Below are 24,582 nucleotides of genomic sequence, written 5' to 3' on the forward strand. Positions count from 1 at the left end.
CCAAAATAATAGACATGCTCCTCTGATACTAGAGAGAACAGGTATGCAGCATGACCAGCATCCATTCCAACTAATAGCCATGAACACCTCTTTCCTCCATGAACATGTCCACTCGCCTCTTAAAGCCCTCCAAGCTGGCAGCCATCACCACATCCTGGGGCAGGGAGTTCCACAATTTAACTTTCTCTCACATTGGCCCCCTGTCCGTCTCGGTTGTTCCTTGGAGTTATGCCTGAGTTTTCCCTCCATTAGAGATGACCTCACTGCCAGCCCCACAAATCCCGCAAATATATTTTAAAATATATGAAATACATGCTTATTTATTTCTATCCCGCCTTTCTTCCGACCAGTGGGGGCAACGTGTGAAGTACACAGAAGGAGCCCTGTTGGATCAGACCAGTAGTCCCATCTAGTCCAGCATCTTCTTTCTCAACACAGCCATCCAGTTGCTCTGGAGGACCAAAAAGCCAGGCATATAGGCCAAGGCCTTCCTTTGCTGTTGCCTCCAAGTAATACAGGATCTCTTCCAAACCTGTTAGCTCTTTTTACTCACTGTGGCCAGTAGCCATTTTCTCCATGAATCTGTATAATCTGAGAGCCATCAAGTTGTAGTAGTTAAGAGCGGTGGTTTGGAGCGGTGGACTCTGATCTGGAAAACCTGGTTTCATCCCCCACTCATGAGCGGCGGAGACTAAGCTGGTGAACTGGATTTGTTTCCCCAGTCCTACACATGAAGCCAGCTGGGTTACCTTGGGCTAGTCACATTCTCTCGGCCCCACCTGCCTCACAGGGTGTCTGTTGTGGGGAGGGAAAGGGGAGGTGATAGTAAGCTGGTTTGATTCTTCCTTAAATGGTGGAGAAAGTTGGCATCTAAAAACCAACTCTTCTTCTTCTAATCCCCTTTCAAAGCCATCTAGGCACTTGGACCATCACTATGTCCAGACAGTGAAGTCTACAGTTTAATTATGTGTTAAGTAAAGCAGCACACCTTCCCTTAAGGATAACCTTGTATTTATGCCCTTCAAGAATGTGCTGATTGGGATTATTTCTCCAATCTTTTGAAACTCCAGGCTCAGAATTCACTGCGCAGTCTGCAAACAGAACTTGAGAAGCTGAGACCTGAAGGGAACCTGACTGCCTCTGCAACAGAGGACGTTGTGCAACTGCAGGTAGTGAAACCCTTGCTTTCCTGTGACTCAAAGTTGAGTTGCAAGACAGAGAAGAAACAACTTGCCAGTGTTGGTTGTTCTCCTTATAGATGCCTGGCAGATGTCTAGCATTTGTTGCCATGAGAGTGAAACTTGCTTTTGTTACCCATTGCAGGAAAGACTGGAAAAGGAGAAGAAGTTGTCGAAGGACCTGGGATGCGCAGCAACCAAATTAAAAGAGCTTTTGCAAGCCACCCAAGGGCAGCTGGCCAAGGAGAGGGAAACAGTAGCGAGATTGCAAGAGCAGCTTCAAGGAAGGGTAACTTCACCTTATGTTTCCCCCGTTTAAAAAGACTTAGATGAGCCCCATGGTGCATGTGGTAATCTGCAGTACTGCAGTCAAAGCTCTGCTCACGCCCTAAATTCAATCCCAACGGAAATCAGTTTCAGGTAGCTGCCTCAGCCTTCCATCCTTCTGAGGTTGATAAAATGAGTGCCCAGTATGCTGGGGGTAAAGTGTAGACGACCGGGAAGGGCAATGGCAAACCACCCTGTAAACATAGTCTGCCTAGTATACGTCAGGATGTGACGTCACCCCATGGGTCAGGAATGACCTGGTGCTTGCACAGGGTTTTATCTTTAAAAGACTTGCCTCACTGAGCTGGCATTGTCTGATTTAAAAAGGAAGGCTCCTGCCTCCGATGAGCCCTGTGTTGCTTAGGTTTATTTATGCTATTTCTAGTCTGCCTTTCTCACAGGGACTCAAGGCAGATTACACCTAGCGAGGCAGTACAATCAACAAAAGGGGACATTCACTAGCCAATGCATCCAGATTTTAGAAGTCTAAAACCACCAGAAATAACTGAAGCATAGCCTGAGTATTAATGACACATTAAGTGGTACAAAAACTGCATAATAGGATCCTACTTACAACAAGCTATACACAGCAGTGTAGACTTACAGTCCCTAATCATTTATCCAGGTAGGTTTGTGAATAATTTTGTACATTGCAATACTATTACGTGCAGAAAAGCTCTCTTGAATAGTTCAGTTTTGCAGTTTGCAGTAAGCCGGGAGAGTGGGAGCTTTCCTGACCTCCTTGAGCAGACCGTTCTGCAAGGTGGGAGCCACAACGGAGAAAGCACGTCGTTGATTTTTCCCATTGGCAGGTTGGCACTTGTAGAAGCTCCTTGCTGCCATGAGAGAAGTTGATGTGACCGAGCATAAGAACATAAGAAAGGCCCCGCTGGATCAGACCAAGGCCCATCAAGTCTAGCAGTCTGTTCACACAGTGGCCAACCAGGTGCCTCCAGGAAGCCCACAAGCAACTGCAGCAGCATTCTCCTGCCTGTGTTCTACAGCACCTAATAGGCATGCTCATGTGATCCTGGAGAGCATTGGGGAGAGGCAGTCCCGCAAAGAAGAGGGGCCAATGTTTAGTTCTACTCTGAATTTCTTGCAATGAAAATGATAGCCCCAAGCTGACTTGATAGAAAGAAGTCATAAGAATAGTAGCACTTTTACGGGACATGGGGACGAGTTGTACTTCCCATTGCAGAGAAGGGGGGATCTGACACAAGACTGCCACTATTGCTGACAGCCTCGTGTTGTGTTTCTTGTAATATTTAATTTCCCACTTGCCTACATAAAGAGAGGGGTGCTTCACCAGTGATACAAAACCACATTTTAAACTCAAGTTTGTTATTTGAATGTGAAAACTATGCTGGCCAGGAATGCGAATACTGCTCTGTAGCTCGGGTTAGGTTAGGGTTAACAGATGCCTGTTAATTAACATGCCTGCCCGCCACCCCTCAGCTGGCCGGTGGGAGAAGCAGGCCAGCTAAATTGTGGACATGGTCGGCATGCGCTTACAGTGACACACGGCACAATAAAGTCCCTTCTGGGATAAACCTGAAAGCGACGGGGAAGCTCTAGTACAACCTTCAAAAACTCTATGGAAACCATCATTTTTTTGAGGGACATGCTAGAGTGTCCCCATCACATTATTGTGCACACATGCTGTGAGCTCCTGAACCTCCCCCCACTGAAGCTCCCGCCGGTGGCAAGGGGGAACCCAGAAACCCTATGTTTGGTCTTCCTGGATCTTGGAACGTTTTGAAGGCTCTGGCATGATCCTCCTTAAAAATTACTGATTCCTGTAGAATCCATATTGTGATATTAACGTGTACAATAATATACTTTTCATTCCTTCGCAGGGAGAAAATGAGGATAGTGCGAAGGAAGGAACATCTGTTTGATGAATTCAAAACCCAGGAGATGCTATTCACCGTACAAAATGCCTTACACATTCCTAAACTATACACAATTTGCTGTAGACAAAGAAAAAAGACATTAGTGACTCAAATTGTATTTTCATATCTTTAAAGGAATAAAGGTACATTCTGCTGCAACCAGTCTTTAGTGGATCTCTTCAACCATTTACTAAGAACTATATTCGTTCCTGGGTTGGGAGAAAGCCCCAACCAGCCTGTTGGCCCTCTCCCGCACATGCCCTCAAAGTGTTCCCATCCTCTTGCAAGGGCTAACCTCCTCACGAGAGGTCGACAGAAAGAACATATAACCAACACACTACGATATATCTTTAAGGTGGTTTTTTTATTAAGTTGAAAAGGCTACTTATATGCTAACCATCATGTCAAAATCTATTTTATTCTGAGACAACATCCTGACAGTTAACAATACTCTGGTCCTTTACACCGCATGTAACCCTTGTAGGTGTGGCACTAGACAGGACAGCCTTCAAAGGCCACGATTAGGGAGCCGCCCAGCTTCTCAGCAATGCAGGCTCTGTTGAGGTCCTCCGGCCCATTTGCTTGACACTCATGCTTTATGCCTGGGAAAGGAAGGGAACAAGTTAGGTAGCTGTGGGAGCTACTGGGTTCGCCCTGCTCCTGAGTCTCTCATACAGGATGGAGAGCCAGAGTGGTGTGGTTAAGAGCACTGGTTTGGAGGAGCGGACTCTAATCTGGAGAACTGGGTTTGATTCCCCGTTCCTCCACATGAGCGGCAGAGGCTAATCTGGTGAACCGGGCTTGTTTCCCCAGTCCTACACAAAGCCAGCTGGGTGACTTTGGGAATCACTGCTCTGTTAGAGCTCTCTCAGCCCCACCTACCTCACAGGGTGTGTGTTGTGGGGAGGGGAAAGGAAGGTGATTGTAAACTGGTTTGATTCTCCCTTAAGTGGTAGAGAAAGTCGGCATATAAAAACCAACTCTTCTTCGTTTCTCTGCTGCTGGTCATGGGCATTTTCAGCCATTCTCCTTGTCTTGCGGAACGGCCCGCCAGAGAAGGCGAGGGGATTGCCCAGACATCTGTTTCCCAGAGCCATTGGCTGAATTCTGTTTTTTAGGCTATGGTGAATTGCGGACGGTCTTTTATTAGGTTAGTTTTGACTCTGCCATATTCTTAAATCTTTGCTAGTTTTGCACGTTTTTGTGGCCTGCATATATTGTAAGCCTTGGGACTCTGTTTCTCAAAGGGAAAAAAGCATGATACAAGCATTTTTCAATCAACAGAGAGCCAATGTGGTACAGAGGTTAGTGTCGGACTAGGACCTGGGAGACCCAGGTTCAAATCCCAACTGCCGTGGAAGCTCGCTGGGTGACCTTGGATCAGCCACACACTCTCCACCTAACCTACCTCTCAGGGTTGCTGTTAAGGACAAAATGGAGCAGCAGAGAATGACTGCTTTTGGTCTCAGGGAGAGAGACAGGGTATGAATGACGTAAAACAAATAACGTAGTAGGACTCAAACTTGGACTTGTGGGGAGTGTTTAATTTCCCCGTTTCCCCTTCCCCACACTATTCCCTTTCCCCTCCTGGCAGCCTACGTAGCCTCTCCCCTTTTCCTGCTTCCTTCTCTCCAACTACCAACCAACCTCTCTGCATCTGCCCCTTCCAGCTTTCCCTCCTCCCCTCTGCCAGCCTCCCCCCAGGAAAAGTCAAGCCAAGCAGCAAAACTCATGCAACGGTTGAGCCACTCAGGTGAGTTGTGTGGTTGCCAGCTCCAGGCTGGTCGAGTCGTGCAAGCTCTGCGGTTGCGAGTCACCCGAGCAAAGTTGTCTGTGCCAGGCCAAGGCTTGCAGACAGCGAGTCGCCAAGGCAAGCTGCATGGAGGCCACTGCCAGGCCTGGCCCCAGCAGGTACTTCCTCCATCAGGTGAGAGGAAATGGGCATGGCCCTTTCTAGGGCTGTTTCGGCCTCCTAGTCTACCCCTGCTCCCTCCCACCTTTGATTTACAGAAACCAAGGCTGGGAAGACTCAGCAATATAGTTGCAGTTAGCCTAGTAAACCCCTAAATAGTCAGTGAGATATCAGAGTATAGTCATGTAAGAGCTTGGTGGGAATTCATTTCTTAAAGGTACAGAAGTTTTGTTTTATTTTGGGGAGGTTTACCTCATTTTCTAAGATTACTGTTTAGATTTCAGACTTTTCTGGATTTCTTCTTAGGTTTGTGGAGAAATCTTCCCTGCTTGTCTCTGGTTCCACTGTGTAGATTTTTTTGATCCACACTTTAGGGCCAAGTTCAGAAATAGCTAGATGATAGTGCCTCCTTTTTGCTGAAGGTGCTTTGAAGGAATGAATGACATCAATCTGAAAAAACCAAGGTCCCAGCACTCAACTCCAGAATTAGGAGAATTCCATGGAAGAATGGTGTGTGTTGTGTGTGGGGGTAGGTTAAGGTAAAAATCTAAATAAAAAGGGTAGGCTTACAACTTCAAATAGCTACTTCTGGGCAAACGGGGCCTCTGCAAGTCCTTAGAGCTGGCACGGCATTGTGGTTAGAGTTTAGGGCTAAAACCCAGGAGAACTGGGTTCGAATTCTTTACCATGGAAGCTTCCTGGGTTACCTTGAGCCAATCTCTCAGCCTCACCTATCTTGCAAGTATGTGAGAGATCCCCCTCTCTGAGTTTGCTTCTTCAAATCAGTTGCTCAGACGTTGATACAGAAACAATAGATTTATTGAAGCCTTCAGGAGATGAGACAGGCACAGGTAGAAAGTTGCAAGTGAGGGGCTATACGGGTTTACAGAATATATTGACTCCAGGGCACTGGGGCACTGGGGTTCACACTTATTGTTATGGGAAGTTACAAGCTTGGCATAATACAAAACATCAGACGGATCCCAGGAAGTCTGGTGCGGCTATCACACTTCCAAGGCCGCACCAGCCTGAGGGAGTACTGGCAGGAAAACAGCGGGGGGGAAGATACATGGGCCATCAGGCCTGGCGCCTGAGACCAGAAGGTGTGAACTGCTTTTACGAGTTCACTGATAATACCGCAGGTGATGGAAAGCAGAGACACAAAGACAGAGACCCTCACATTCTGCCCCCCTTAAGGCCCCCCTCCGGGAGGACGAGGCTTATCGGGATAAGCGAGGTGGAATTCTCGGACCAAGCGAGGAGCTGCCATGTGGGGTGCGGCCACCCATTCGTCATGAGCGGAGCCAAGGTTTTTCCAGCGAACAAAGTAAAACAGTTTCCCTTTCTTCCATTTGGAATCTAAAACCTTGGATATTTCCAAATGGGTATCCCCTCCTACTACGGTAGGAATCTCATGAGCGGGAGGGGGGTGGAACTGGGGAGCTGCTACATAAGGTTTGAGGAGGCTTATATGGAAGACTGGATGAACCCCCTTGAGTGTCTTAGGGAGACTCAGTTCCACGGTAACCTCGTTGATTACCCTGGTAATGGGGAAAGGTCCTACATAACGGTCGCTCAGTTTTTTGCAGGGGCGAAGAGAGCGGAGGTTTTTGGTGGACAGATAGACTTGCTCCCCCACCTTGAGTTCCCATCCCGGAGACCGGTGTTTGTCCGCTTGTTCCTTGTACTTGCTTTTTGCCCTTTCCAGATTTTTGAGCAACCATGGCCAGGTGGATTTAACCACCTGAATCCACTCCTGAAGATCAGGGGTAGACTGGAGCTCTGGCGAGACGGGGGCAGAACCGAAAGGGCCAAAATCCGTCCCGTATATAACTTGGAAGGGACTAAAGCCGGTAGAGGAATGAGGCGCATTGTTGTACGCATATTCGGCAAATGGCAGCAGGTCAACCCAGTCATCCTGGTGGAAATTTACATAGCAGCGCAAATAACATTCTACTACCGCATTTACTCGTTCTGTTTGACCATCCGTTTGGGGGTGATAGGCGGAAGAAAGGCCCTGTTCCTCCACTCCCATTAACTTTAGGAAAGCCCGCCAGAATTTGGCAACAAACTGGACCCCCCGGTCGGAGAGGACCTTCCTCGGGATCGAGTGTAGCCTGAGGACGTGCGTGATGAACAGTTTAGCTAAGCCCTGGGCTGAAGGAAGACCTGCACATGGAACGAAATGAACCTGTTTGGAAAAGAGGTCTGTGATAACCCAGAGAACCGTTTTCCCCCGACTTGGAGGTAGGTCGGTGATAAAATCCATGGCGATGACTTCCCAGGGACGGGAGGGGTTCTCAAGCGGTTTGAGAAGCCCCGGGGGTTTTCCCATCCGTTTCTTGGCTGTGGCGCAGGTGGGGCAGCTGCGCACATACAACTCCACATCAGATCTCATACCGGGCCACCAGAATTGCCTTCGAACCAGGTGAAGCGTTTTTACGAAACCAAAATGACCTGCTAGCCTGGCCCCATGTACAAGTCCCAATACTTCTTTGCGAAGGGAAGATGGGACATATAGTTTCCCCCCTTGCACCCACCGAGTGTTGGTTCGTTCCAAGCCAGGGGGGAGGAGATTGTGCTCCTCCTCCTGCAAGGAGGCGTCCCGGAGTCGCTGTTGGAACACTTCCGGGATACCTTTGAGCGTAGGGGGGGTCTCCGGTTGGCGGGCTTGGGATCGGGTGGTGACGGCTAAGCCAGGGACTTCCCCTCGCTGTTCGGGAGTGAACAGGGAGTCGACGGGGCGATCGAAATCGTTGCGATACTGGGGAAGTCGTGACAAAGCATCAGCTAGGGCATTTTCTTTGCCAGGGACATGTTTGAGGGTGAACCGGAATTTTGCAAAAAATTGGGCCCACCGAATTTGTTTGGCATTGAGTTTTCTAGCTCCCTTGAGAGCCTCAAGATTCTTGTGATCTGTGCACACTTCGAACGGCAGCTCGGCCCCCTCCAAGAAGTGTCTCCATATGGTAAGGGCATGTTTGACCGCTGCTGCCTCCTTCTCCCAAATGGCCCAGTTGATTTCGGACTGGGAAAACTTCTTGGAGAAGTAGGCGCATGGCCTTAACCGTCCCCCCTCATCCCTCTGCAATAGGGCCCCGCCCATTGCTACATCCGAGGCATCCACCTGCACCACGAAGGGCTTGGTGCAATCCGGGTGAGCCAAAACGGGTTCGGATGAAAAAAGTAGCTTCAAACGTTCAAAAGCTTGCTGGCACTGGGGAGACCATTGCAGACGGGCTGAGGGGAGTGCGGCGCTAGCCCCCCTGTCCTTGGTACGCAACAGGGCAGTGAGGGGAAGCGCAACTTGGGCAAAGTTGGGAATGAAATTCCGGTAAAAGTTGGCAAACCCCAAAAACTGTTGAAGTTGGCGGCGGGTAGTGGGGGTTTCCCAGTCCCGCACCGCCTGGACCTTGGCGGGGTCCATTTCCAACCCTTGGTGGGAAATCACATACCCCAAAAATGTAATAGAAGGTTGGTGGAATTCACACTTGGACACCTTAGCATACAGTTTGTGCTCCCGCAGCCGCTGGAGCACTTCTCGCACTAGGCGCACATGTTCTTCCATGGTCTCAGAGTAAATAAGAATGTCATCGAGAAATACCACCACCCCCCGAAACAGTAAATCATGCAAAACTTCATTAATTAATTGCATAAAGACACTCGGAGCCCCCGAAAGTCCGAACGGCATGACCAGGTACTCAAACATCCCAAAACAACTGGAAAAGGCCGTTTTGGGTTCGTCTCCTTCTTTGATGCGAATGCGGTGGTAGGCTTCTACCAAGTCCAGTTTGGTGAAGATTCGGCCCTCCTTTAATTGTGCTAGAAGGTCAGGAATAAGAGGGAGGGGGTAAGCATTAGACTGGGTGACTGCGTTCAGTCTGCGAAAGTCAATACACAGTCTTAAATCTCCCGTCTTTTTCTTTACAAAGAAAGCTGGGGCTGAATAAGGAGCCTTGGAGGGGCGTATGAAACCCCTCGCCAGATTGACATCCAGATAGTCCCGCAATACAGTCTTTTCACTGGGGCTCATGGGGTAAACCTTTCCCTTAGACAGTTTGCCTTCCCCTACGATCTCGATGGCACAGTCCGTTTCTCTGTGGGGAGGCAGTTCGTCGCACTCTCTAACATCGAAAACATCAGTAAACTGCGAGTACTCAGAGGGTAATTGAGGAGAGACTGGGGCGGGGGACCCTACCAGTGCGGCGGCTGGAGTTCTGAGTACCCGTTCCTTGTCATGCAACCCACAGGGGTTTTCGGGGAAAGAAAGCACCCGTTTAACCCAATCAATGGAGGGATTGTGTCCCCTTAACCAGTTCATCCCTAACACCACAGGGGTTACAATAGGGGCGATGGTGAAATACAACCGTTCCCAATGTTCCCCCACGGACATAATCACGGCTGCAGTTCTGTGGGTCACAGGGCCCCGTTTAAAGTCACTCCCGTCCATTTGGGAAAAACGGAGGGGTCCCGGAAGCCGCTTGCGCCGGACCCCCAACTTCTTGGCAGTTTCCTCATTTATCATGGTGCGGGCACACCCCGAGTCGACCAACGCGGGGACCTCTAACGGGGGACCCCCTTTGGGTAGGGACAGATGAACACGCACAAATACATTGTCCTCTTGGGCGCTTACCATCGGTGGAGCTCCTTGCACAACGATAGGGACGGTCTGCTGCGGAGCCCCCTCTACAGCAGACCGACGGCGTTTTTTGCCGGCTGTTCCCACTCTTCCTCCTCGCTGGAAGAGGGGGACGGGGTGGTGGCTTCCGGGGAGCCGTCCGAATCAAAGACGGTATTTGTAATCCGGGACCCCGATGGGACCGTAGAGTCGGATGCCCCATCCTGGGGGCGCGCGTGGAGAGCGGAGGGTGCGCCGGAGCGCCGGCTCAGTGGTCCACTTCTGCGGCGAGGCTGGCTGTCGGCGGCCGGTTTCGTCGGCTCGGCCTGGGTTTGGCGGGGGGGGGTCGGACGGCCTGAGCGAGAGGGGCATTGCGATGCAAAGTGACCCTTTCCCCCGCAGATCAGGCAGACGCCGGCCTCGAACCGCTTGCGGCGTTCCGCGGCCGAGAGACCCCCGCCACCCCCTTGCCGGAGTTCCCGGCCACGGTCACCTCGGGGCCTGGGGTCTCGCCCAAGCCGTTGCTTGGACAAGTTCAGGAGTTGCTTGCGATTCTCGATGTCAGCAGCATGGCGAACCCAACCTTCCACATCCGGGGGGTTCCCTTGCATGAAGGCCCAATGTTGGAGGTCTGGGTTGAGACCCTCCCTGAAACACTGTACCAAGGTAGCTTCACTCCAGTCCAGAATTCGGCTAGCCAGTGACTGGAACTCACTTGCATACTGCGCCACCGACTTAGTCCCTTGGCGCAGTTGCATCAGGGAGGCTTTAGCCCGCTCACCCAGAGTCGGGTCCTCAAAACGGTTTCGGAGTGCTACCATGAACTCGTCCAGGGTTCGCAGTACCGGCGAGCGGAGTTCATACTGCAACACCATCCAGGCAGCCGCCTCCCCTTGCAGTAAGGAAGCCACGTACTGCACCCGGGACTCCTCAGAAACGAAGGTTCGGCCTTGTTCCCGCATAAAAATGTCCACTTGGACCATAAAAAAGGTCAATTGGTCTCCCGACCCGTCATACGTGACTTTCAGGTCCCGACGGGCCGGGGGGGCAGGGGTTGCGGGCGGAACTACCGGCGCCCCGTCTGGGGGAGCACCGGCTGGAGGTTGCAATTTCAGCGCATCTAGGGCCGTGGCCATCTCACCCATTACGCGTTGCATGGTCTCCATCTGCTCCTGCATAGCCCGGCGGTCTTCCTGCCACTGCTTTCGTTCTTCCTCCATGAGGGCCTCTTTGCGGGCCGGGTCCCCTTCGAGTCCCGTGCTGGGGAAGGCCAACCGGCGATCCTTCGCCGCAGTCCGCGAGAGCGACCAGCCTTTGGGAGAGTCCAGCCAATAAGTAAGCCCCCGGGGACGTTCGTCCCGATCTTGGTCGGGGGCGCGACCCTTCGGTTTCTTTGGCTTGGCTCCCTCCTCCTTCGGGTCCGGCTTCTCCGGCTCGTCCGGAGCCTTGGGGGCATCGGGGATAGGGGTGGTGTCCTCGTCGGCTGACATTCTGTCCAAAGCGGTACAGCTGCAGTCCGAGAGGCAAAGACTTGCAACTTAATGTGAGAGATCCCCCTCTCTGAGTTTGCTTCTTCAAATCAGTTGCTCAGACGTTGATACAGAAACAATAGATTTATTGAAGCCTTCAGGAGATGAGACAGGCACAGGTAGAAAGTTGCAAGTGAGGGGCTATACGGGTTTACAGAATATATTGACTCCAGGGCACTGGGGCACTGGGGTTCACACTTATTGTTATGGGAAGTTACAAGCTTGGCATAATACAAAACATCAGACGGATCCCAGGAAGTCTGGTGCGGCTATCACACTTCCAAGGCCGCACCAGCCTGAGGGAGTACTGGCAGGAAAACAGCGGGGGGGAAGATACATGGGCCATCAGGCCTGGCGCCTGAGACCAGAAGGTGTGAACTGCTTTTACGAGTTCACTGATAATACCGCAGGTGATGGAAAGCAGAGACACAAAGACAGAGACCCTCACAAAGTACTTGTTGTAAGGATAGAGCACAGGACGGGATAACAAATGTGGTAAGCTGCTCTGGGTCCCAATTAGGGAGAAAATGAAAAAATAAAATTAAAAGAATACAAATATGGCAGGTGTAACAGGCAAAGTATCTTGCTCGTTCCACATTTAGTCTTGTGGACAGGAACCATGATGATGAAGTTACTTAACAGGTGTCCACGATTTGGATTTCACCCTTTACTATCACAGCAGAAGCAAAAGGAGAGAGGAGCCAAAGAATCCTTAGAAAATTGCCTTGAATCTGGCATTACCACACGTGGGCAGGGAGCCACATTAACTGGATGTGTCAATATGAACATGGCCTATTTTCTAGCCAGGCTCAGACCCATACAAAAATAGCTGGAACGTAAGCAAAAAAACATTCCTTCTGCTGACTATCCCTCCTATGCTAAAAGAGCTGCTGATTTAGATTCTACACCCAGTTTAAAGGAATGTTTCCAACTTGGGCATTAACCAGGCCAATGACTATAGCAGACCTGCTAACAAAGTTTCTTTGCTCCTTTGAAAGCCTACAGGGAATAACAACAATCCAGGTAGGTTGCCGTCAGAAACAAAAATATACTGGGGGAACAACGTAAAAGCTGGGCTGACGAATTAGTAAATTCAAGCTGTCAAAACGATATCAAGCATTCAAGACAGTGCTCAACACTTAGGCAGCCCATTTTAAGAGCCACAGGTTCCAAGCTTCCATGCACACGGTGAAGAGGGAGGCAAGAGACCAAACAGGCAAATAGATAAAGCAGATAGTAGAGCTACCTATTGGCGAAGTTCTGGGAAAAGGTCAGATTCCCTGGGCAGGGATCCAAGCGTTTGGGCAGCAATAATTCAAAAGTAATCTGAGATAAGAATAAGCAGACACGTGTGATATGCATCAGAACAGGTGCTTTGCAGCTCAGAAGACACAGGTGTTCCTGGGCAGGCACAGATTTGATTGGGGGACCGATTCTGGCCCCATTTATAAGGCAAGGGGCTTGAGCCAAACACACAAAATCTCTGACCAAGCTTAGGACAAAAATGGGGCAAAGAGGGCACAGAGGTGGGCTACTTGGCTGGCTGAAATGCTCCCAAAAATTTCGAAAAAGGAGTGAGAAGTCTCCATGTGGTGAAGGTCTATCTGGAGGCAGACTTATCACATTAGCGGTTTTGTGGGCAATACAAACAGAGCAAATTACATTATTAGGACTGTCTGACCTGTGTGCCCTATGAGGAGCAGTTAAAACGCTTAGGGGTGTTTAGCTTGGAAAGAAAGTGGTTACGGGGAGACATGATAGAGGTCTATAAAATTATGCATGGTGTGGAGAGTGGACAGGGAGAAGCTTTTCTCCCTCAATACTAGAACGTGGGGTCATCTGCTGGAGGGTGAAAAATTCAAAAGCGACAAAAGGAAGTATTTCTTCACACAGTACATAGTTAAATGGTGGAACTCCCTGCCCCAGAATGTGGTGATGGCTGCCAACTTGGAAGGCTTTAAGGGGGGAGCGGACATGTTCATGGAGGAGAGGGTTATCCATGGCTACTAGTAAAAACGAATACTAGTCATGATGCACATCTATTATCTCCATTATCAGAAGAGCCCGCCTAGGATATTAGGTGCTGTGGAAGACAGGCAGGAGAATGCTGCTGCAGTCTTCTTGTTTGTGGGCTTCCTAGAGGTACCTGGTTGGCCACTGTGTGAACAGACTGCTGGACCTGATGGACCTTGCTCTGATCCAGCATGGTTTTTCTTATGTGTGTTTTTTTCCTTGACATAATGTTAACACAGCAGGAACCTTTTGCGGTAAACAGTTTACTGGCCGATCCCTTGGAACAGCCTTGATTAACTGCCCAGTTGCCCAACACCAGGCAACGTTGCTACTCTCTGGAAAGGCTGTGTTCCTCAGTAAAGTGATGGGCTTGGGTGTGACCTTACTCCTTCCAGTAGCTTTCCATCTTTTGGTGTGATTATAAGCTAGAAAGGAGCTGGTACTATGTCAAAAAGGGTGGTGGAGGGAGAAGGTGAACCAAAATAGAGGCTCGGTGGCATCACTGATTAAAGAATGTAGAAAAGAGAGGGGAAAGGGGGCAAGACGGGAAGCCTTTGCTCACCTCACTAGCCAATGATCTGAATGAGGTATCTGCCAGCTATACTCATGCTCTTCTTACAATCATTAGATAAGAAGGCAAGCAAGAGTTTGATCACTGGATATTTGCAGCGAGAGATAAATACACTAATGCATCTGTGATGAGAAGGGACTGTGGCTCAGCGGTAGAGCCTCTGCTTGGCATGCAGAAGGTCCCAGGTTAAATCCGCGGCATCTACAGTTAAAGGAACCAAGCAAGTAGGTGATGTGAGACCCTAGAGAGCTGCTGCCAGTCAGAGTAGGCAATACCGACTTTGATGGATCTTGATGGTCTGATACAGCATAAGGCAGTTTCATGTGTAGAGTTCTGAAATTCTCACTAATGGTTTCACCTCCAACTTTAGACACCAATACTTTGTTAGTATTTGGCTTTTGTCATTACACCTCCTTGCAATGCAACCATTTGCTACACACAGCCACGCTGGTGTATTCCCATTTCCTCTGCTCAACTATACGGTATTAAAAGACAGCAAAAAAGGTCATCTTTTTATTTGATTGAGGTATCAAGATTATCCACCTCAACCAGCATTTGTGGTGCACAGAAATATCGGCTCTGTGCTCCACAGTGGAACAACAGTACTGTACCAAACGAAACCAGGCAGCTTTTGCCATGCTTCCATGTGGCACAATCCACCAGAAAGTCCTCCTATACAACACTCGTTAATATGAAACAAGTGGCTGATTTGTATGGCATTCTTGCACAGCTCGTGTTCATTTCGGTGGGTTGGCGCATGGATATTGCTCTTGGGCACAAGTGCAACTTTTATTTACCTGGAGCATCATGTAACTTCCTCAGCAGTCCAGTAAAACAGCAATTCTTTTTTAAAAAAACCCAAAAACCATATCCAACACAGAAAATTTCCGGTAATAAGTGAACGACCATCTGAGATTACATACCTGGGAATTTCTTTCTGATTGCATCTTTAGAGCTTGCGTAGATCATTTTGCTTTTAAGTGGAGCCTGTTCCGGTGCCCTGGTTAGTATATCCAAACAAACCAAGGTTAGTGCACTTATCACCAAGCCACAAGAGTAGCTTTAGTCCATATTTTTATATACCACTGCATGGACAAGAGCCTCTCCCCTCTTGCTGTATTAAAAAGCTAGCTCTTAAGATTCCATTACACTCTTGTGCAGACAAAAAATGGAAATTAGGGCAAATGAGAAGTGGATACTGTGTTATAATTTGTCAAATAGACTGGTCAACTGTGTGAGAGATGTGGCAACTTTTCTCTTTATAGTGTCAAGGAAAAATTAAATTTCATTTCCCTTTTTTTTCCCCCCAAGTGTGAAGTGGTTGATAGATAGCCAGTGATGTTAAATCTAGGGAAAGGAAAGGTAAGAAATTTGGGCAGGGCCATGCAAGTAAAAGGGGTGCAGTGGGACAAAGTCAGTAGGCTGCATTCTGGGACAAATCTGACAGAAGACAAAACCTGCCTCTTTCCCTGGGCACTCAGGTCACGCATGGCAGATTTTGCCTGAGATTTCCCTCCAAGAGCACCAGACCCTGTTATCACTGGGGAAACATAGCCATGAGTGCGAAACTTGCCTGCGTTCTGCAGAAATCTGGAAGGGGTATAATGGAGCTAGCACATAGATGCCCTGTGACCCCAACCAAGGCCCCCTGCCCCAACAATGTTGCACTTCTGACAATTCAAACAGCGGCAGTCGCTGTACCCCTAATACATTTGCTGTGTCTGTTCACATAACTTCATTGGCACGGACTGGAATGCTGCATGGCATTGCCACCCACGTGCTATCGCTTCCATCTTACCACAAGAAGAACACCAGCTCCTCTTTTTTGGACTCCTTTGTTTCAAAGCTTGCATCATACAAGGCATAGCGGCAATCTTTTTCTGGCAACATCTGCACAAAGTGCTTGAAAGGATCTGTAACCGACACGCCAATGTCACCCACGAGGATCTCTTTGCCTTCCTCCACAATGATGCATTTCTTGTCTGGGCTGAGGCAAAAGATAACGGCCTTTTTCCTCTTCTTGATTTCCTCGGGTGTAGAACACTTCCGAACTTTCATGTCATAAAAGATGCGGCAGACCTCATCAGCGACTTGCACACCGGATGCCTGTTAAGGTACAAGGATGGGTTTTAAGAGCCCCCGTTCCTTTCTTGGGCTTACAGACACTGATTAGAGCCATGAGGAATTTCTATGCACTCAATAATTATTTCTAATATATCCATTTTGGGGTTGGACCCAGCACAAAACAGCCATTTGAACTAGAGCTCTTATGTAAGCGGAAATGCAAGAAATAAGACTGCAGCAGCCACTAACACTTTTGTTTCCACTTTGCAAGATCTTGTGCAAGTTTCTGGGTCCTATATTATACAGGAAGGAAAGTGTCAAGAGTTGCACACAATCTTGTACGGAAGTCTGTTTACATTTCTGCATTGTTGGATCCAAGCCTTTTTTAGGCAATGTAAGCAGAACAACATTCAGGATGAAGTGCTCACCATAAGTTTTGATAGAAAATCAACCAAAAAAATTGCAATACCTTGTACTCTAAAACCACTTCTGCTTTTTTGCTTTTTTTTTTTTGCTATAGCTAGTTTGTCAATCGTCAAAATGAAAAGGAAATGACAGATCTAAGTAAGTGCAGAGAAGCAAACTAACATGATCAGAAGGTTGAAGTATCTTTCCTATGAAAGTTGAAGCTTTTCACTCAAAGATTAAGGGAAATGCATGAAGACAATAAGCACAGAGAAGACAGCATAAGTAGCTTTGTAGTTACACCTTCCAATTAACAGTCTGAGGCCCTGTGCAGTTTTAGAAAAGAAAGCATCTTAACTTACTGAAAATAAACCCCAGAAAATTTCAAAATATATGTAAGGACTGCATTGGCTGGATTAGATCCAAAAAACCAGATGCTGTGCATCTCAACCATGTTTAAACAAATAATCTCCACCCTACACTCATACTGAAGAGTATTTTATTTATTTAGTTACTTATACCATCTACACCTCATCTTTCTCCCCAATGTGCCCCCAAAGTGGCTTACACTGTTTACCTCTCCTCCCTTTTTTTGCTCACAACAGCCCTATGAGGTAGGTTAGGCTGAGAGTGTGTGACTGGCCCACTCTGCTTCCTTGGCAGAGTGGGGATTAGAACCTGGACCTCCCGGATCCTAGTCTGATGCTCTAACCACTACTGTAAACTAGCCAAGCAAGATGGCAACAGCCAGTATTGTACAGTCAAAGGTAGAGATTTGAAGGCCCCGGGGCCCCAGGCGAACTGGAAAAGTAGGGGGAAAACAGGATTTGGGACAGAATTTTTAAAAAGTTCCTACAAAGTATTTTCTTATAGAATGAAAAGTGAAATGCTTTATAAGGAAAGGTTTTAAAACATTGTTTTAAGTGCCCTCTGCTCCCTTAAAACACTTCTGAAAATAACCTACAGCGTTAGGCAATTCCCATTCCATATACCATGGACATGTTCGAGCCTGTTTCAGACGCCACCACCTTCTGCACCATATGGAAGAAACGGGTCTGTGCTTGGAAACAGACAGACCATGTGAAGAAACTAGCATGAGCAAGAGGAGAAAAGCTCCTTTCAACCTGGGACAACAGTCAATTCTCCAAATTCAAGCGAGGTAAAAGTTAAAGGTTAGGATTGAAAGCTTTTAAAAACAGAATATAATTAGAATTAACAAATTTAACCTTAGCCCTCACTTCGTTAAGATGAAGGTGAACATTATATTTGGGTAGAAGTTTTTTCCCTCCAAAGAATGAAAAGCAATATGAAGGGAGGTTGACTGCTTGTGGTGTGTCTACTAACTTTACTGGTTTCTGTGCTAAACAGACATTGCAGGATTTTGGACCATTTCTGGATAATGCTGGTTGCATCCCAATCATAAAAACATCATTATTAAAAGATTAAAATTAAAAAGCCAGTGTTTGGTTTCTGTCAATTGGGGAAATGGGAGGGGGGAGAGGTTCGTTGCCTGAGGGGGAAGTTTGCTGCTCAGCCTTTAAGATAGTAAACTTGTAATTATTGTTTCAGTATACCTTAGGCATTTTTTTGCTTTTGAATTTCATAAATATGCCAAGCAGTACAATTTTATGCATTGTGAACATGCATTTTCTCATCTTTCCTTTGAATTCCAAGGGTTAGACACCGGTGTTTAAGGCAAGGTTCTCAGAAACAGAGGGTGCTGCGGCTGCATTTTTCATTGGTTCCCAGAAGTTCCTCTACAAAAGGTCTTTGACAGTGCTAGATGACTGAAATGACATTTGGAGAGAGTACAACAGGGACTGACAGCATCTGCTGTTCATTTACAGACTGCAGCAACGACTGGCACAGTAGAGCAATTTGCACCACTCAGCACCTAAGGAAAAGGGGTGCGTGGGGCCCTTGTGAGGAAGTAACAGCGGCAGTCTGCAAAACCCAGACCTCTATAGCCCTCCCTCACAAAAACTAAAGAGCCATAGCAAACTCATCCCCCCCTCTGCCAGACATGTTGCAGACAACTAGCTAGCAAGACTTATTTTACTGTCCTAACAACATAAGCTGCATCATTTGTAACTCAGCAGACAAAAATTGTACTACCAAGCTTATTTATTGCATTCAAAAGTATAAATGGCTTAGCTTTCTGCAAGTAAAATAACAGATATACCTAATACTTGAGCAAGAGCTGCAAACTCCCTGAAACAGAGGGGATTTTTTTTTTGCAATTTCAGGTTTATACTGTAATTATTTCATATATGACACTACATAATTTAATACAAAGAAAGGAGGAAAGAAAAGGGAGAAAAAGAGAAGGGGAAAGGGAGTTACAAAAAATCATAAAAGCAAATGGTCTTATCTTTTTTATTACAAAACACAATGAAAATTGCCCTGTGTTCACGGAACTTATTTGCACATTGCATTCTTTGGTAATTTGTTAATTTGGTTAGTGAGGCTACATGCCGGATGTGATGAAAGAAATATTTTACAGAAGGGGATTCTGTTTCTATCCGTATGTCGCAATAACCGTTTTAGCAGCTGCATGCAGAGTTAAGAACGACCCAATAACTGAAGCAGATACGAATCCTTTTAAACATCCTAGTAGAATGACCTTAAGATCTGGTGGTATATTACTACATAACATATCACTGATAATCTATTTTGGCAAAAAGTGATTCAGTTTATGTTTTGGACATGTACCAAACCTGCATGTCCCCGACTACCTCTCCAACATACATCCGATAAATTTGTCTATACGGTTGCTAATTTGTGAGGTGCAAAGTATTTTATACATTTATATACGCAAAAGTATTTTATACATTTTTTCTTTTTTTATTCAACTAGAGATACAACTGTCACTGATTAGAGATTTATAAATGGGTTCTGAGTAGCATAACATTATGCCTTCTCAGTAAGACCGTAGCTACTTGCCTTGTTTGGGGGAAAAAACCCTGAAAAAGAGGGGATTCCTTCAATTGGTACAAGGAGAGTCAGCGGAAGTTGACCAGACAGTGTTGATGCTGGGGACAGCTTGGACACTGCGGCCAATGGGGTTGCTCCAGATGATTTTTACTGCGTTGCAGTATTTTAGGCTGCAGAACAGATGGCTTAGCTGTCATCCAAGGCTCATAAGATGAAAGCAGCTGCAGTGGATTTCAGCCCTGCAGAAAGCTGCAAGGTTGGACAGGCTCCTAGCCACGTACCAGAGTTCCGTGTAATGGGTTGAAACCAATGGTGGACTGGTCATCAAACACAGTTGTGGCAATCATCCTTAAAATTCCCACCTCTCCTCCAGGGCTCTGAACCAATCCTTGTGATTTAGGCCTCAAGCAAACCCAAGTGCAATTGTCAGCCAATTGGAGCCCAGGGAACTCCACTGGATGGGAGGGCTTGAGCCAACCTCTGCTCTTAAGGATAAAGAATAACTTTCCCCCCTTTAGACAGGGATTTCATGGCTCTGGAAAGGAGTGTCAGCCAGGCTTTTACCTGGCTTTTAGTTAGGGTTTGGGGGTCAAATAGGCATCCTGTTTGTGTGACAAATAAGCATCCTGTTAATGGCCCATCATTCCTAACCGGTGTGTGTAGGTTCTGTGGTCAGGTGCTCTGTGAGAGAAAAGACCAGCCTTGAACCTGCAGGGGTAACGTATCCAGAGACAGGGGAATCAAACCTGCCCTCAGGGGTTATCCACACATCACATTGACCTTATTAAATACTTTATTTTCTGTTAAATAAACCTTTGTTGTTCATCTCCATCTGTGTCTTGTCTGTCAAGTCAAATATCTAAGAATACATTATCTCTACTGACCCCACGAATAAGTACAGCCTTGGTTTAGCACATGGATCCCCAACCTTTTTGAGCCTGCGGGCACACCTGGAATTCTGACATGGCACGGGGGGTGGGGAGCAACAAAATGGCTGCCACAAAACGGCTGCTGCAGGAGGCAGAGCCAGCCACAAAATGATTGCCATGGCTTAACTTCAGTAACAGATCCTTGTGCTGAGGTGGCAGCTGCTGCCAAAGCAACTTTTTAAAAATCTGCACAGCCAATCAAATCTCCAATAGTCAATCAGAAGCCTTGCTGAGCAAAAACCCTACCTGGCCCCGCCCACTTCCTAAAACCATTTGGCAGACGCCATAAAAGGTGTCGGCGGGCGCCCAGGCACCCACAGACACCACGCTGGGGACCCCTCGTCTTGCAGGTTTCCAAAATAAGAGATCTTTAAGCCCATAGTTTACATGCTACAAATCTTTAATTTAAAGGTTGTGTCCCCCTTTTTATTTGACTGTGGGTGATTGGGCTCTAAAGAATCTGTAAGAGAGATCAGAGTGGGGGATTGGATACTCTTCAATCCAGAAGGCAGTTGCCTCAAAGCCTTCCCCCCTTTCACCCCATAGCTGCCACAACAGAATCAGAAGGGGAAATGATATCTCCAGTCACAAGGGCTCTGGGATCATTGGTCTTGAGGGTGATCCTGCCAGGAATCAGAATGAGACCTAGATCTTTGGGTTCAAGAACAATACTATCTTACACAGGACCACAATCCACAAGATTAACCGCAGCGGCTGGAACCAGATTGATAAACCCTCACATGCCTCGTCTCAGACAGCCCATACCACCAGTACTGAGGGTCAGTACTGAAGTGCCAGAGAGTCTTCTGACCCTTAGAGATGGAGACATCTGGCACTGGGAACATCTCTGTCAGCGCCGGCAGAAAAATCTGAACCAGGATGTCTTGGGCGGGTTCTGATGGCTGCAATAGGATGGGCAAAATTGCCCTTGACGGCACAGCTGCTACTGTCAACGACTGTGTTAGTCAGTTTGACTGTGGCCCAAGGCCTTTTTTTTTCTGTGGGCCTTTTGCTAATGATTGGGTTGATACCATTGTTAGCCAAGATGTCTACAAAGAACTTCCAGGTGAACCTTTGAATACCAGCTGCTGGGGAGCAACCCCAGGGGAAGACATTGGCTTCCATGGCTGCTTGCCCACTCCTGGAAATTAGGGTGTTGGATTAGATGGTCTGATCCAGTAAGCACTCTTCCATTTTTATGAAGCGGAAAAGGAACAGCTCAAGGCCTCATTGACACAGAATGAACAGGAACAACATTTGCCTAAGAAACGCCTATGAATTCATCAATAGGTCGCGGAAAACAGCCAAGGCCCTTCTACTGTAGCTCAATCTCTTGGCACTTTATACCGCCAGACATCCTTCTGTCCTTCTCACTCCCATCTACCAGTGTTCTGCCCCCAAACCTCACAAGGTGGTCAGAACAACAGACTAGGATCTAAGAGTCCTGGGTTCCAATTGTCACTCTAGCATGGAAGTTTGTTAGATCAGTCACACACTCTTAGCTGAAACTACACTTACAAAGTCGTGAAGATAAAAAAAATAGAAGAAGAGAATGAGCTAAGTTTCTTTGTGCCCTCATTGAGGAGAAAGGCAGGGTATAAAAGAAGTAAATAAAATTAAGTAAATTGAACTAATACCAATTATTGTGGTCATTAGTTGATGGTCAGGATGCACCCTTTCATCACCTTCAGTTTATAGCAAGAACAATAGGATAGCTGAAGGGCTACTTAACCCCACAACTGAATTCTCTTTCAAACAGGCACCATGCTGCAGAAGGCCAGTGTGGCTTGACCAAATATTGTCATTAGATGAGCAACTTCACCCACAGGGTTCACTGAGGGTCTTCGCCCATTCAAATCATTAGCTGAACAGTCCTTAACTTTTCAGTTCCACTCTAGTTTGTTTTTAAAAAGCAGCAGGTACAAAGCAAAACTTAGGGGGGAAACCCCAAAAAATTCAATAAAAAACTTTAATTTGAAAAAAGCAGGGTCTCATTTCCACAGTAACACTATATTTTAAATCTAGAATTGGTAACCAGGGAATTCTGTTAACATTCTCTTGCTTCTTTATGAATTGAGATGATCCAGCCAGACCACCCCCTTTAGAAGAGTTGGTTTTTATATGCCAACTTTCTTTACCACTTAAGGAAGGATCAAGCCAGCTCACAATCGCCTTCCCTTCCCCTCCCACAACAGACCCCCTGTGAGGTAGGTGGGGCTAAGAGAGCTCTAAGAGAACTCCGACTAGCCCAAGGTCACCCATCTGGCTTCATGCGTATGAGTGGGGAAACCAAGTTTTTTTTTTAATGAAATACTACGTGTCATTCATGTGAAACCTGCTTAGGAGACTGTATAAACAAAATGCTATTCAAATAACCATAGTTTAAAACTAGGAGATATCAAGAGGGGCTACTGTTTGCTCCCAAAGCCCCACGTGGGGGCAAGCATCTACTAGGGAGCAGCAGCTGGGGTGATGGAGGGGCGGAGTCCGAAGAGGGGACCCCCCCACACAGACTTGCAGGAAGGAGCCGAAGCCACACAAATAGCCCCACGGGGCTTGGGGCGAAGGGAGGGACTTCTTATTAAAAATATATATATATTTTTAATTGAATCACATACAATTTCAATATTGTCATCTTCAAAGTTTCATAAATTAAAACAATTTCAATCAGCCTAATCTATATTAACTTTTCTTGCCTCCCCCTCTCCCCTCCTCTATCAGTTTTAATATCTATATAATCCCCTCTGTATTTTTTTCTAATTCATTATTACAATGTAACCATTTCCATAAATTACATATCATTCTATAGGCTTTAATTAGTGAGTACTTCATCCTTTCTACTTTAATCAATAGAATTAGATTAAATCATAACCTTTAACCTTTCCCATATTTAATTCATTTTCACAATATATCATCCATTCCCTCCCATATTCTTCATTGTCTTTAAGGGAGGGACTTCTCAGGCGCGCCCAGAAGCCACGCCACCCAGACAGTGACTGCCGCCAAAATTTTTAAAGCGGAAATAGGATTAATCTTCGCGGGAAGCAGTTCCAGCGCACCCTGGCATTCTGCTTTTGGGTGCATTTTATTTTTGGGGTGCATTTTGCTTTTTGACGCATTTTTTTCCCCCCTGCTGCAAAACGCACAGCGCCCTGCGAGGGCTTCCGCGCCGTCAACGGTTGACGCATCGGCGCGCTCCTCTCCCCGTTTGAGTCATCCACGCCGCAGCCATCCTGGGACTAGTTAGGGCAGGAACGCGGCAAACGGGGCAAAGAGAAGCGCCCCCCCCCCGCGCGCCAGCCCCGCATTCTGAGCCCTCAAACACGGGGAGTGGGGGGGGGGGGCAGAAGCAGCCGCGGCCTGCCCTCAGTGCTCCCCCAGCTAGCCCTCCGCGGGGACCCCACCCAACAAAGGCGGACCTGACCCGAGCGGCGAGGAGGTCCCGGAACACGCTCGCTCGCTCGCCCCCCTCCCCACATTGGCCCGCCCGACCGACCCCCGCTCTTCGCAGGCGGGCCCCGCCCGACCGACCCCCGCCTCAACCCCGCTCCGACTCACCATGACGAAATCTCTGCGGCACGAAAGGCGTTCCTCACACGACGCCGGAAGCTCCCGCGGACAGAGCCGGATGTAGTGGCGCCCTTCCCATAGAGGCGGCGGGCCAGAGCGGCGGGCCCCGCCTCTTCCTCTGCCCGCTGGGAGGACCGGGCAGCTCCCCTTCGCTCTTCCTCCCTCGGGACCCAGGGGAGAGGGAGAGGAGAGGAGGGGGGAGGGGTCTGCGCCTGGAACGGCGGCCCTGGCAGTTGGGGGAGGGTCACACCGAAAGGGGATGTATTATTCTTATTGTGGATTTAATTTACACCCCCCGCCCTCTCCCCAGAGAGGACTTTGGCTGGCTTACAACATTTAAACAATGCAATAAAAGGTTAAATAAATGCTTAAATAAGCAAATGCTTAAAGAAACAAATGTAGTAGAAGAAGACTTGGTTTTTATTATTATAAATAAATGCTTAAATAAGCAAATACTTAAAGAAACAAATGTTGTAGAAGAAGACGTGGTTTTTATTATTATAAATAAATGCTTAAATAAGTAAAATACCTAAAGAAACAAATGTAGTAGAAGAAGACTTGGTTTTTATTATAATAAATAAATGCTTAAATAAGCATTGGTTTTTATTATTATAAAATAAGACTTGGTTTTTATTAT

General features: G+C 47.4%; 2 protein-coding genes across 2 annotated transcripts in view; one reads left to right on the forward strand and one right to left on the reverse strand.

Annotated features, from left to right (window-relative positions):
• Positions 1–3,559, forward strand: part of RRBP1 (ribosome binding protein 1) — a 50,780-nt gene extending 47,221 nt beyond the window's left edge. The window contains exons 20-22 of the mRNA XM_056862466.1: positions 1,071–1,169; positions 1,324–1,467; positions 3,365–3,559. Of these exons, the coding sequence (XP_056718444.1) occupies positions 1,071–1,169; positions 1,324–1,467; positions 3,365–3,406 (285 nt within the window). The 3' untranslated portion in view covers positions 3,407–3,559. The remainder of the gene's footprint in view (positions 1–1,070; positions 1,170–1,323; positions 1,468–3,364) is intronic.
• A 204-nt stretch (positions 3,560–3,763) lies between these two features.
• Positions 3,764–23,978, reverse strand: DSTN (destrin, actin depolymerizing factor). Its single transcript, XM_056862519.1, has 4 exons — positions 23,934–23,978; positions 15,842–16,149; positions 14,967–15,043; positions 3,764–4,002 (listed from the first exon to the last, which is right to left on the reverse strand). Exons 1-4 carry the CDS (start codon positions 23,934–23,936, stop codon positions 3,893–3,895), a joined length of 498 nt encoding a protein of 165 aa, XP_056718497.1. The 5' UTR covers positions 23,937–23,978; the 3' UTR covers positions 3,764–3,892.
• Positions 23,979–24,582: the final 604 nt, after the last annotated feature.

This window comes from Euleptes europaea, chromosome 17 (assembly GCF_029931775.1).
Source record: "Euleptes europaea isolate rEulEur1 chromosome 17, rEulEur1.hap1, whole genome shotgun sequence".
Classification (NCBI taxonomy): Eukaryota; Metazoa; Chordata; class Lepidosauria; order Squamata; family Sphaerodactylidae; genus Euleptes; species Euleptes europaea.

Excerpts from the sequence above, each read along its gene's own strand:
- DSTN (XM_056862519.1), bottom strand. Across the intron at positions 15,044-15,841 it reads GAGCTGGTGTTCTTCTTGTG|GGCACCGGAACAGGCTCCAC; the intron begins GTAAGATGGAAG and ends TATACTAACCAG. Across the intron at positions 4,003-14,966 it reads AATCAGAAAGAAATTCCCAG|GCATAAAGCATGAGTGTCAA; the intron begins GTATGTAATCTC and ends TTCCTTTCCCAG.